Raw genomic sequence first — 15,177 nt, 5'->3', positions numbered from 1 at the left:
GCGCGCGTGTGTGTGCGTGCGTGTGTGATGAAGCCTACAAACCCTAAACCACGCCCTCTAGGGGCGGTTGTGTTGTCCAGAATCTCCTCCCCTGCGCTCTCTCCAGGCCAAGAGCCACAGCTGTTTGCTGTGGATGGACGGACTGCCCCTTTAACCTTATACGGACTGCCCCTTTAACTCGCAACAACAAATCATAGGCTCCACGTCGTGTAGAAAAGCAGCCTTCAGCAGCTGCAGCTGAGCCAGAGAGTGGACGCGCTCAAGTGCAGCTGTAAGTCACCGCTAAATAGACGCTCCGGCGAACGGTTGTTTTACGCACGGCGTTTTGGACTTGGAGTGGTTTGGGCTGATTTTTAGCATGCATTTTAGGTGACAGGCAGTCTCATCCTGTGCATTCTGCAGTAACGACGAGGGAGGGACCGGGTAACGGGTTAAGCTATCGCTGCAAGACGTTTCTATCCGCGAAATCCGTCGGGAAAGCGATGCGTAAAAGCGCGGAGCGTTTTGGCAAGTTCTCCACAGTGGACATTCAGCTGGCAACGGACTCATGATCTCCGCGTAAAACTTTCATCCCGTTTCTTTTGTACTTTGTATGGGCATTCAATCATTTCTTATCGATTGACTGACTGAATACTTCATTGACAGCTTGCAGAAGAAGAAAACAGCACAGATAATTAAGTAGCCTACAGTTCGATACAAGGTCTGCTTCTCTGCTAAGAGGATTTAAACTTGTTTTTCCATTGGTGTCCTTCATACTCAACTCGTCGAAACGTTGAATGACAGACAGCATCGGTATCTCATCCAAACAAAGAAAAGACAACATGCAGGTCCTTCTGTTCGTCGCCGCGGCGGTCCTCCACCACCTCGGGGCTCTGGGGGGGGCGGTGAGCGCGGACCCCGCCGCCGCCAGGGACAAGCTGTGTCCCACCCGGTGCGACGTGAGCACGTGCCCCAGCCCCAGCTGTCCCAGCGGCTACGTGCCCGATCGCTGCAACTGCTGCCTGGTGTGCGCGCACGGCGAGGGCGAGCCGTGCGGCCGCAAGGACGTCGACCTGCCGTGCGGCGACGGCCTCGATTGCAAGCACCCCGCGGGCGGCAAGCGCCTCTCCGGGAAGAAGGGCTTCTGCCAGTGCAAGCTGGCGGGCAAGGTGTGCGGCAGCGACGGCAGGACGTACGGCAACGTGTGCCAGCTGAAGGCCAGCAGCCGCAAGGCGCAGCAGCAGGGCCTGCCCGGAGTGAGCAACGTCCAGAAGGGGGCGTGCAGCGACAGCAGCAGCAGCGCCGTGGGGAGTCTAGGGACCGGTATGTCACTTCATTTTATACTTTATTTGTTTATTTGGACAGGACAATGCATATTAATGGACGTCACATGGACGTAAATACACCGGATATAGCACAGTTGCTCATTTTCATCCACAGTCCTCATAGTCCGTGAGCCAGGGGGGTTGGTCTGTACCATCTGGCTGAATAAGGCTCATAGTGATTTTTGTGAAGGTATACATGTCTAGAGTTAGAAAATATGTGATAGCATTGCACCCGTGGTAGCTTTATGAGTGCTATCATGCATTTTATTTTATAACACTAGGCGAAAATTGCATGGATCAATATGAAAAAAAAAATAGTAATACACCCCCCAAAAATGATAGAAAAGGTTTTTCCAATTGGTTCTGGTACCTCTAGGCATGCTTAAGAATATAAATAAATAAACGTCCAAAAATAATAATAATAATGATCTTTCATAATCCTTAACTTCGAAAGTCTGAGGAGGATATTGGAAGGGGTATGGGAGCGCAACCTGTCAGCGGTGATCACATTCATTGACTTCCAAAAGGCTTTCGACACCATCCACCGGGGGAAACTCATGAGTATTCTACGTGCCTACGGAGTTCCAGAAAAGTTGGTCCAGATGATAGAGTCAAGCTACAGCCAGACTCGAGCCAAGGTCCAAGTTCGGCCTCAAGCTCAATACCAAGAAAACAAAGGTAATGACAGTCAACACAGAGGACAAAACCATTGCCACTGCAGACGGGACGGTGCTCGAGCGAGTCGAGGACTTCAAGTACCTCGGGGCCTGGACTGCCTCAACTGAAAAGGATCTGAAGGTTCGGAGAGCACTTGCCTGGAAAGCCTTGCACGGGATGAGGAGAGTGTGGAAATCAGACATGGGAGAAGACCTTAAGAGGCGGCTGTTCATAGATACTGTCGAGACATGGACCCTCACAGTACAACAGGAAAAATCCCTGGATGGAGTCTACACAAGAATGCTACGAATGGCACTAGGTGTCACATCAGAAATGTGGACCTCTTCTATGGGGACCTACCACGGGTCACGGACAAAGTCAGAGAGAGAAGGATGAGGCTGGCAGGGCACTGCGTCAGGTACCCAGAACTTGAGGCAAGTAAATTGACTATGGGAGCCAAACCCAGGGCAAAGCCAAGGGGGGGAAAGAAGCGTACCACCTATGTAGACGTGCTGCGGCGCGACAGCTTGGCTAACAACACTGCAGAGCTCAATAACCTGATGTTGGATAGGACATTGTGGAGGGCAGCGATCCAGGAATCCCGAGTTGGTGTTGGCTAGACCTCACTCTCGCAGTTACTATGTTCGAAAAAGGAGTAGGGAAAAGTTTATTGAAAAACGTAATCGGTCTGATTAATCAAACCGATGCCGATTAATCTAAAAACAACTCAAATCGTCCGATACCGATGTGTTTGCCGATTATCTCCCATCACTAGTTAATTATGTATTGCCAAATCCAAAATGGTGTCCATACCACACCCAAAGTGATGTTCTATTGTACTGCATTATGTAAAAACATTACAATTACAAAATGAACAGAATAACTGTCACATAAAATCAATTTCTTATAAGTAGGTCAATCTTATGTGCTAAAGGTCAGGTCAATGTCTGTCTCATAAGCAGGTGTGTCCAAGCATGCAGGAGATACAGTATGGTCACTGGTTGACATGCACAGTATTCACCTTACCATTGATATGCAGCTGTTTGTTGTTGTAACCTACAGCAGGGGTATTCAACTAGATTGAACTGTAGAATGATGGTGTGTGGGGGGCCGCACAGCGTGCACGCTTTACTGAAAATGTGGGGGTTCTCAAAATGCATTTGTGCTCAAACACAAAGATGTATACATTTGTGCACAGTAATGAGCAGGATAATATGACTATACAGCTATATGTTACCATAGAATAGATGTAGACCTATTTGACAGTGCATAAACATAATTGCCTTGACATTAACGACCTTCAATGGGACAGTCCTGTGCAACCTCATATCCATGTGCAAAGGCAAGATCAGAGCACAAAATACTTTGCTGGCAGGGAACTTCCCAGACTACCCTGATGTGCTGGGTGAGTTGGGTGTCACAATGTAACAATCTGTTGCTGCTGTTGTACCACGACAGTTGTACTCATATACAAGTGGAATGTGGCAGACCACCAAGCTCAATTTGAAAGTTCAGGTGATGTCACACAATTTGGATGGGAGATCCACATTTTGCTAAGGGTGACCTGACACCTGATGAGATGTTGATAATAAAGAGACGATGAGGTAGATCAGGATTTGGGTAAGATATTGCTGCCAATCAGGAGGGCTAGGGGGATGTGGTGGGTTGATTTTATGTTCCTGATTATGAGTTGAAGCTTACAGATATTGAATGTAGTTGCAAAAGATAAATATTATCATATTTTCTTATGCTATTATTACAAATGTATAAGTATAAGTTGTTATAGAAATAGAAATAGTTGTTTCTGTTTCATTGACCAGACCTTTAACATGTGAGATTGACCTGAAATAAAGGCCTTTTTTGATTATGCCAATTACCAAAGTTTGGGCAACCAAGCTAAAATTGTCCCCAAATACAAATCAACAACAAAAACGTAATATGAAACAGCATTATTAGGTTTGGTATTGAACAGATAGAAGTGTCAAATGGACTAAAAGGTGATGTAATGGTGAACGGAAAGTTATCTTATGCATTACTTACACTGTACACTTACACTATATTTAGTTTATTGAATTTCATAAAACATTTCATTAGAATTTATGTTCTAAGATGGTTTTAAATATTTACAGTTATTTACAGAGGGAACCTTTGTGCTGCATCTTTCATGAAAACAGAAGTACGTCTCATGTAATATATAGTCCCTATATGTTGTCTCTCCTGTAATAGATAACATTTCTAGATGTGCTAATTTTAACAACTTTTCAGAGAAATATATAGTCTGAGCTGTATCCCAACCATTCTTCAAAGATATATGATCAATAATAGGAGAGAACCATCAGTTTGAAGTAGAATGCTCCATTCGGATTTTGAAAATTGAGTTTTGGCATGTGGTTATAAATGGAGTGATAACACACAGAAAGCTACCACAGATGCAATGCTATCACATTTTTCCTAGCACTAGGGATGTATACCTTCCCAAAAATCACTATGAGACTTATTCACCCCATCGGTACAGATGACCCCAGATTTGGGGTCCTGGCTCACGGCCTATCACAAGAAACACAAAACGGAAAAACAGACAGTCAAACAGTGGAATGCATTTACATAACATTACATAGGGAAGCACAGCATAAAACATAAATACACCTAAAATAATCATGCATGGTTGCAGCTTCGGTTTTCAAGCAACCATTTTTTCATTGACACTTAGCTTGCCCTATATCTGACCTGCATTAGCCTACATTTTAGACTCTCGTAGATGTATTTAGGCTAACCAGTGCCACTATACCCAGTTCAGTTCAATTCAGCCTTTTATTGTCATGAGAAAACATTAACATTACCAAAACATTCCCCCCCCCCCCCCCACTGTGATTTTGCTGTTTTCTGTGTTTTAGCTATAGTTATAGGCCTACAGTGTTACAGTTACATTTTAGATTTTCTGTACAGCACTTTGTAAACCTGTGTTGTAAACCTGAGTTGTAAAATGTGCTATAAATAAAGTGTACTGGGGGAAAAAAATCTAAACTAAGAAATAGACGTATAGTAGGCTACACTTAAAAGGGAATAAAGCAATGTATATAAAAAGCAGAGCTGTGAGTGACACATTTGCAACTTCCCCCGTTTCATATCAAGATTCATGAGTAGGCCTTTTAACTTTATTCTCAAATTGAGTTGTCAGAGTGTGGCGGACTGGAGGAATTATGAACTTTTCTTTTATAAAAAAAAAGATGTTCATCATGTTTTCCTATTCAGCAGGCAGTCTTATAGGGGGAGGGAAGACTTCTTCAGTCTGCTTGCATGTATTGCCATCAGGGGAGATTTATCGGCTGGCGCACATCAGGGGAGATGTTTATAAAGTGGGGGTCTGTGGACCACCAGGGGTCGTTGGGGGGGTTCCAGGGGGTCCACTGACAGCAACACAAGGAGCAGTTTAAAACATTTAAGCCACATTTTATTTTATGTCTATTTGAAAATAGTCACTCTAGCTCAAGCTCACGGTGCACATATGTGATTGTGTTGTGAGCTTGTAAAGGATTTTATCTTTAAAATAATATATACAATCTTGTCAAAATTAATGTTTACAAATCTTGTCATGGCACAACATATTTTCAAATGGGGGCCTGTGGCCAAATACATATCAGTTTAGGGCTCCTTGACAAGAAAAGGTTTGTGACTATTTAAAATATAGGTTGTAAAGCTCTCTTTCATTAGACTGCAGCTGCTCTTTAAACCTTTGTTTACACACTGTATTAAATAGTGTGTGTTTACCATAGTCCGTAAACAAGGTTTAAAAGGTGCAGGTGTTGTCTATTAAAGTTTTTTAAACCTGTTGTTTGGACCAGAAAAGATAGTCTGTTCAAGATAGTCTGTTCAGACTGAACAGACTCTATGCTGTGAGACTGACTCACTCATTAACCACTTCAGGATTATACTTCCTTACAGGTTATGACGGAGAGCAGAAACAGCTGATCTACAAGCTCATAACGCCTCACATGTCGATGCGTTGTGAGCTTTAGTAGATCTGCTATCTTCACTATTCTTTAAATAGTTTCGACATTTGCCTAAATTAGGGATACCAGGGTTATTGTATACGGTAAGTTATAAACATTCCATCCTGCTGCTCTACCGGCCACTCTACCCCTGAGCCACTGCCGTCCCAGTACAGGGATCTAAAGTAGAGTGCATCCACTTTGGGATGCACTCTTCGGAAAACAAAACAATTGGTTGCACCAATGCACCTTACATTTAGCGACCACCAGAAACCTGTAGCTACAGTAGCCGACATGAGCAGTGCATGGTCATCGCATGAAACGATAATAAACTCAATGATGTTTGACTAGATAGCTCAACCTAATATTACTGCAAACCCGTGGGGGTGCATATGCGTTTGTTAGACATGCTAACAGTCCGACAGGCATTAGTCTGACAACACCGTCGCGCCTCCCGACATGCGCTGCCGGTTACAATTAACCCTTGGCCGAGGTTAAAACCCACCCGTGGCTTCAAGCATGTGCGACAGGTTAAAACTAACCTGTGGCAGGTTAAAACGAACCCGTGGCTCCGGACCAAGCACGGAGAAGCCAGTGTGTGGACAGCCTTCCGGTAGCAAAGAGAGGAGGAGGAGGAGGAGGAGGAGGAGGAGGAGGGGGTCTGGTCAGTCAGCCAGTGGAACGATGTGTTTCTCCCATAAAGCACTGCTGCATCTGGGGAGAGGGGAGGCTGCAGGGGCAGTGAAACTTCAGCCCCCGTAAAATACATTTATTTTCCCCCTTTTCTTTATTTGTTGCCACTTTCAAAAGCCTAAAAATAGCTGATCTCCAAGCTGTGAGCTTATAAAAGATGGCCTATTTGCAGTGCCTGACACAGACTCTGATTGATTGATTGATTGATTGATTGATTGATTGATTGATTGATTGATTGAATATTTGTTTATTAGACAAAAATGTAAAAACAGCAACACAGTCAATCATTTAGTCTAAAAGAAAAAAAGTCCTTGTGGTCTTGTTTCTACTATACACGAGTTTTACTGTAAGCTAGTGGATGTGGATGTGTGGGGGCTTACTTTGAGTTTTACTGTAAGCTAGTGGATGTGGATGTGTGGGGGCTTACTTTGAGTTTTACTGTAAGCTAGTGGATGTGGATGTGTGTGGAGGCTTACTTTGAGTTTTACTGTAAGCTAGTGGATCATGGATGTGTAAGGGCTTACTTTGAGTTCTACTGTAAGCTGCAGATGTGCCATTTGAGAACTTCACAGGTCATGCCATTGACAAGACAGTAAATTGTCTGAACATTGTCAGTGAGAAAGGAGGGCATGTCTGTCTGTACCTTGTACCCATTTTGACCTGAGATCAGATTCTAAAAATGTCTTCTACATCCTGACAGTTTTCTGAAAAAGCTATGTTTCTATGTCAGTCGTTCTTTGATTTTTCAAAAATAGCAGACCTACAAGCTCGTAGCGCGCCACTCGGTGGCGCGCTATGAGCTTGTAGATCTGCTATTTTTCAATAGCTAAAGCATAACATAATGCTAACACCAAAAGGGGATCCCGCCCAAAATGGGTTAATACCAACACCGTGGAAGAGTTTTATTTTGACCAGAACTTAAGAGGAGTGGCTCTCAAACTGTTGGTATTTGGTATTGACCCCCATCTGAAAATAGTTTTGTGCCAGGGACCAATTAAGGGACCAATTAAGGGCTCCATTAAGGGACCAATTAAGGGCTCCATTTCCGTCACCGCTAAACCCCTTATCCCTAAACTTCTTTGCCTTTTTTTACTATTTTGCAAAACATTTTTGAATAGTTAAAATGGCCAGTCTACAAGCTCACAACGTGTCAATGTAGATTGGGCTAGTTGAACCATATTCAAAAATGTTTTTCAAAATAGTAAAAAAAAAAAAAGGCAAAGAAGTTTAGGGATAAGGGGTTTAGTGGTGACGAAAATGGAGCCCCAAATGTTGGATGTTATGATAGATTTACAATGCATACCATTACACATCATTATAGCTTGTAGCTTGTAGATCAGCTATTTTCAAACAGCACTGGTTGTATTGACTTTTAAACACATTGTGTGCTGGCGCCATGCACACTGGAACCTCCAGGACCCTACTTGGAGAAGCACATTGACCCAGTGTGTGTGTGTGTGTGTGTGTGTGTGTGTGTGTGTGTGTGTGTGTGTGTGTGTGTGTTACCAACACTGCGGAAGTGTTTTGCTTTCACCAAAAACACCGTATGTTATTACGTTCACCACACAGTGGAAGTGGGGATTTCAACAAGTCAGTCCTTGGCAGTGGTCGGGATGACGTTATGATGCTTGGCCTCGCAGAGAGGACATTTGTCATTCCAGCAAAAACCCTCTCCAAGTCCACTCCTCCACACAGGGAAGGAAACTGTACTGTAGGCAGACAGAGCGTTAATAATAATAATACATCATTTACAGTGGTGTAAAGTAACTAAGTACATTTACTTACGTAGTTTACTTAAGTACAGCTTTACTTGAGCATTTCCAATTTCAAGGTCTTAAACGCAAAACTTGAAATGAGACATTCTGCATTAATGCACGAGTACTTTTACTTTTGGTACTTTAAGTACATTTTGTCATTCCAGCAAAACCGTCTCCAAGTGCACTCCTCCACAGATGAATAATAATACATCACGCATAGGGACAGTTGGAGGACGGGAGAGTGAACTGTTGTTCTTTACAATTTACAACCAGCTCAGTGGCCTTGTGGTTAGAGTGTCCGCCCTGAGACTGAGAGGTCGGGGTTCGATCCCAGGCCGGGTCATACCAAAGACTCTAAAAAATGGGACCCAGTGACTCCCTGCTTGACACTCAGCATCAAGGGTTGGATTGGGGGTAAGTCCCTGCGACATACTAGCGTCATGTCCAGGGGGTGTACTTGTACATCAAGCTGCCTCACACTACAGAAACAGGAGATATGGGCCTCATGGCTCGGCAAGGCTACTTACTTACTTACAATTTACAATGTATAGGCATTCAGCAGAGGCCGTTATCCAGAGCGACTTACGGTAAACACATACATTAAATGCATGGGAGACAGTGTAGTGCCCCAGTATAGAGCGTTGCAGTCCCGCCCCCTACCATGGCCCAGGAAATTATTCTCCGTTCATTTTCCTCATAGACATTTCAGAAAGTATTTATTTAAAGATGTTTACGCAGCGGACAAAGCCAACTCGAGTCGTAACAAATCATGACAACAAACACAATTTTTTGGGCCGAACAAATAATTAGAAAGAAGAAAAAAACGGCAGGTTACAACACTTTTTTTGTTGTTTTTCTTCTTTGTAATTATTTGTTTGGTCCAAAATATTGTTTGTGTTGTCATGAGTTTGTCCGTGGCGTAACCGTCTTTAAATAAATACTTTTTGAAATGTCTATGGGAAAAATGCATTGGGATTCATTTCCTGGGCCATGGTAGGGGGCGGGACTGCGACGCTCTATAGACTAGGAACAATATACTATCATCTAAAAACAATCACTATCAAAAAAATAATGTGTACATCGAAACTACCAGGTAAACAATGCAACGCATCTGTCTGAATAACATGCTATCTAAATTACATTTTAACATTGTAGTCAGGAAAAACAAGCACAAGTAACTACAACATGAGATCCAATTGATTGATTGATTGATTGATTGATTGAATGCTTTATTAACAGCTTGCAAAAAGTACAGAGGTACAGTTATACAGTAATGCTAAAAGATAACACAAAAAGCCCCGAGGGCTTGTTTCCATTGTGGTCCTGTCTATTAAATTCATCAAGACACATAAAGACATACAATACTATGCAATAAATCATCATCATATTTACAGAAAAACAGCGGGGGGTCATTTATTTTGGCAAGCTAGAAGACTTGTCTAGGTCCACAGTTGCTAAACTGGACCGAAAATGACCACGGTAGCCAAAGTCTTCATGGCCGTCATGCATATCTAGGTCAAGCGGAATCATGGACGAGCTTTTAGTGTGAACACCTGGAAAGTTGACATAAGCGCCGGAATGCAACCCGATATACCTCTGCACGTGTGTCCTCTACATGAGACAACTCTGTCTGTCCTGTACAGAAGCCAGTCCGACCACTAAAGCTAAACCCTGCAGTTTCCAGTTTGTGTGGAAAGCAGCAGCGGTATATTAAGCGGTTCTCAACCCGTGGGTCGCGACCCCTCGGGGGGTCGCCAAATTATTTTAGGGGGTCCCCAAATTATTTTCAAAAAATAATAAATAAATAAAATAATAATAATTTTATTTTCACGATTTTTCAAAAATAGCAGACCTACAAGCTCATAGCGCGCCACTCGGTGGCGCGCTATGAGCTTGTAGATCTGCTATTTTTCAATAGCTAAATTATAACATAATGCTTAAAACACCAAAAGGGGTTCCCGCCCAAAATGGTTTAAGGTTATTGTAGCAGTCAATTTATATTGGGGGTCGGGAGGGGGCAGGGCGGGGGTCCCGAGACATTGCCAAAGCATTTCCGGGGGTCCCCGGCCAAAAACTTTGAGAACCCCTGTATTAAGACACAGGTGATGGAGGAAACAGAAGCACATCGTCGGGTGGAAACCTTACATGTCCCAACTACAACCTATCTCAAACCCTCACCCTAACCCTCCCACGGGGCAGCACACCTAAACCTAACCTTTAGCCATTTAGGCCTGACCTCAAAATAAAAAAAAAGAAATTCTGAAATAAATATTTTCACGATTTTTCAAAAATAGCAGACCTACAAGCTCGTAAGCGCGCCACTCGGTGGCGCGCTATGAGCTTGTAGATCTGCTATTTTTCAATAGCTAAATTATAACATAATGTTTAAAACACCAAAAGGGGTTCCCGCCCAAAATGGGTTAACCCATGTCTAACCAATGACTAGTCTAAACTAAGTATATGCACCCCGTCCAGGATTCAAAAGCATCAAAGGTGTAGCAGATCTACAAGCTCTGTAGATCTGCTACTTGTGATGCTTTTGTGTGACACTGTAGTAGTATGATCACGTTAATTTATATATATATAAAAAAAGAATAGGATATGGAGATAAGAGGTTTTTGCCCGACAGTGATGATACTGTAGTGTGTGTGTGCGTGCGTGCGTGCGTGCGTGCGTGCGTGCGTGCGTGCGTGCGTTAGGGCATTCACTTCTAGTCATTTTTTACTAGTTGACTAGTTGCCTAGTTTACTAGTCGACTAGTCGACTAGTTGTTTAACTACCTATTATGTTTAAAAATGTACAAATACATATTTGTACATTTAAAAACGGTGTACATTGGTGACTATAACTATAATCTACCTGATCTTGAGGCCTACAAAATCGGGGAAAAAATAAAATAAAATAAAAATAAACTTTTTTTTCCTTCTTATCAACTAGTCAACTAGTACCAACAAGGTCGACTAGTGGATTTACTAGTCGACTAGTAAACTAGTCGACTAGTAAACTAGTCGACTAGTTGCTTAATGCCCTAGCGTGCGTGCGTGTGCGCGTGCATGTGTCAGTGTGCGTGCGTGCGCTCATGGTAGACTCATCACCAGTATGGTCCCACAGAGACTGTCAGTCACCCCGCCCCCGGGACAGTCTGACACTCACACATCCACACGTGGAAAATCCAAACATACACACACGTGCACATGGGCTCACGTGAATACACGCCTACACGCCTACACACACACACACACACACACACACACATGCAACTTTGACCATGAATAAATATGCATTATTATTTGCCTGCAGACCACCAATCTTTCCACATTTCTTTCTACATATTTTTGGAAAATATCCGATTTACAAGCTAACAATGCATCACATCGTAAAGCGCTGTGAGTTTGTAGATCGTCTATTTTCGAATAGCCAATGTACATAATACCTCTGCTGTCGGGAAGAATCCTCCAAAATGTACATTTTTCAGGAAATGAAAAAAAAAGAAAAAAAATCAGTTGTACAACTAATCCTAAAAGCAATCCCCTAATTATGATGAATTGAATATGAAGGACCCCAATTGAAACAAGCCATAGGCTTCCTTGGGTTTTAAACCCCCTTGTTTTGCTTGCTTTTTTTCTGCTAAACTGTTAATAAAGTATTCAACCAATCAATGCTAATCCCTCTACTGTAATCCTAACACTGACCCCGCGATGAATGAATGCTTTGCTAATTGTTAGAATGAAAATGACAGCCGTATCAATAGGTCAAGGATTTGGTCTTATTAGGATTGTGGGGATTCTTTCGGTCCCTAGTGTCTAGACACGCACGCACGCACGCACGCACGCACGCACGCACGCACGCACGCACGCACACACACACACACACACACACAGCCTGCGGTCAAGGCCATGGTCCCGAGTGAGGAAGTAAGAAGTCCCCAAAGTAAAGAGACCACTTTACACACACTGCTCTTTGATCATATAAGCCCTTTATTGTCTGAGCAGTGTGCACGCACCCACACACACGCACACACACAAACACACACACGCGCGCACACACACATTACACACGTGACTGTCTGTGTCATTACAGCAACTTAGGGTTGCAAGAACTTGTTATTGTAGCATGAAAGTGGCGTGCGTGTGAATTGTGTGTTTGTGTGTGTGTGTGTGTGTGTGTGTGTGTGTGTGTGTGTGTGTGTGTGTGTGTGTGTGTGTGTGTGTGTGTGTGTGTGTGTGTGTGTGTGTGCGCCTGCGTGCGTGCATGCGTGTGTGTGTGTGTGTGTATTGTTGTGAGCCACCCAGTCAGTATGACTGCTTAGATTACACACGGTTCGGTTTGAAGATAATCTCCGTAATTCTCCAGTTCCGGGAAGTCTGTGTTTATGTTATTCGTCCCTTCTGTGGAGTTTGGAGCAACATTGGCCATTCACGCCTTATCATTTAGACAAAAGTGGAAGTCCGCCCTACAAGAAATGTGACTTTTTTTACTGAGCATACCTAATTTTTTAGAGTAGTTCACCCAAAAATGGACTTATTTTCTGCCACACACACACACAACCTACCAGAGACTCAACCGGTCATTACATTATTGGCTTATGCTGCATTCACACGGGCAGATGCAAAAGATACAAAGATGCAATGCTACACAGTGTATTTGTAGCGTCGTATCTTTGTAGCTGAAGTTGAAGCTCAACGTTTTTGTAGCTTCATAGCTGTTTGTTTGTAGCAGCTGCAAACGTCGGATGTATCTTTGTATCTTCATGTCGCTGGCTTCTATCGAGAATTAATGATAGACTGTATCTTTGTATCTTCATGTCGCTGGCTTCTATCGAAAATTAATGATAGATTGTATCTTTGTATCTTCATGTCGCTGGCTTCTATCGAAAATGAATGATAGACTGTATCTTTGTATTTCCATGTCGCTGGTTTCCATTGAAAATGATTGGTAGACCGTGTCATTGACAGTATTACAGACAGATTGTAATACAGATTGTAATACAGACTGTATTATTATTATTATTTTCTATATGTTTTATCCCACAATCTTTGTAAAATGTTCAATTTTTTTTTTTTAATCTACAAAAGATGCTTGTAGATCTGCTATTTCTGAATCATGGCCTACGCATGAACCAAGCGCTATGTGGTTTCTTTTAAAGTAATGACTATGTATGAAATTGAAACAAACCCAGTGACTTTAGATCTCAGCCGTTCGAACCGTATACCCGTAGCGTCTGAATGCCAGCTCACCCTACAGACCTAGAAACACCAAACCACATTTTCCTAGAAGTCCAGAAAAAAGTCTAAATGCCTCTGAATGGCATCATGCAGCTGACTGCGCGGAAACCCCAGAGCTGATTCTGTCCCGTTTAGCCCATTTTGACCCATGGGAACGATTCTACAAAAGGTCTTCTAAATACTGACAGTTTTCAGAAAAACCCATGTTTCTATATGTCAGTGGTGCTCAATATTTCATGTCAAGGACGGAAGGACCCCCAGAATTATATGTATTTGGCCGCCGACCCCCATCTGAAAATATGTTGTTAACTTCCAGGGACCCCCCCAGAAGCAAAGATTTGAGTTAAAAACTCGCTCTGTAACAATATATATTCAAAGATTTCAGGCACATTTTCACCATTTTTTAAAAATAGCAGACCTACAAGTTCATAGCGCGGCACTCGGTGCCGCGCTATGAACTTGTAGATCTGCTATTTTTCAATAGCTAAAGCATAACATAATGCTTAAGACTACCAAAAGGGGTTCCCGCCCAAATTGGGTTAAAGGCAGACACACAGTCATCATTAGCGTTACCACTCAGCCTCGGCTTTTCCGAGCGCGCTGCCAAGTTTGTGCCATCAGGTGGCTTTGATAATGTCGGTGGTAGCCAAACCAAGCTAGGGCCACAGGGCAATTTGTATAGCATTTATCTGTGTGTGTGTGTGTGTGTGTGTGTGTGTGTGTGTGTGTGTGTGTGTGTGTGTGTGTGTGTGTGTGTGTGTGTGTGTGTCTGATCGTGAGATTCCCTTGCATTATTTGTAACTACAGTTGACTGAGGGACTGCCATTGTTTTTTTTTCTTCATGTCATATGAAAGCAGGGAATCATAGCTTCAAATTGACATATTGGTTGTAAAGTTTGACCCACCAGTTTTGGAGATATGGCTTATAGAGTAATGTCTTGCAGAAAACAGCGAGTTGAGAAAACAGGCTTGAAAGGTTCACTTCTGTGGTCTCTAACATTACACCAAGCATTTATTTCATATTTACATGTCAATTCCAGCTCTGACACTTATTTCAGACATGCTCTAGTGTGTGAAGAGTCTGCCTGTGCTATTAACTCATTTTTTTGGGTGGAAAAAAAAACGTTTTTTCCTCTGATGAAAAGCTGGAGTTTGCGCGATGGCAGGCTCTCAGTCAAATCTGGTCACATTTGTATGTGTGCGTATGTAGATCTAAGGATTTCGGATGTCGTTTAGACATCATTCATCATTTGGCTCAAGGTGAGGTGAGGTTTTACTGGTGAGCTCACTCACTTGGCCGCTGTTGAAACGTTCGCGCTTTCCATGAGGAATGGGGGGGGGGGGGGGGGGGGGGGGGTTGATGGTGGTCAAAATCAAAACTAGATGGGCAGATTTTCATGAAACGTGGTGGGAGCATACTCAGCATAGTACACACACCAGGACCCCTTTTATGTGTTCCCCGCATTGGACCCTGAAAAGAGATGGAAACTGGGATCATAGGGATATGCCCCCTGCTCTGTGTGTGAATCCCTCTGTGGTTCCATTGACGTGG

At 43.1% G+C, this 15,177-nt stretch overlaps 1 protein-coding gene across 2 annotated transcripts in view; it reads left to right on the top strand.

The window, feature by feature from the left end:
- Positions 1-270: 270 nt before the first annotated feature.
- The window catches only part of htra3b (HtrA serine peptidase 3b), a 35,689-nt gene continuing 20,782 nt past the window's right edge, over positions 271-15,177 (top strand). For both annotated transcript variants that reach the window (XM_079491019.1, XM_079491018.1), the window contains exon 1: positions 271-1,302. In XM_079491019.1, coding sequence (XP_079347145.1) covers positions 777-1,302 — 526 coding nt within the window. In that variant the 5' untranslated portion in view covers positions 271-776. The remainder of the gene's footprint in view (positions 1,303-15,177) is intronic.

Source organism: Electrona antarctica (genome assembly GCF_951216825.1).
Source record: "Electrona antarctica genome assembly, chromosome: 21".
Lineage (NCBI taxonomy): Eukaryota > Metazoa > Chordata > Actinopteri > Myctophiformes > Myctophidae > Electrona > Electrona antarctica.
The sequence above is the reverse complement of the archived record's forward strand: the minus strand, read 5'-3'. Positions and strand labels throughout refer to the sequence as shown.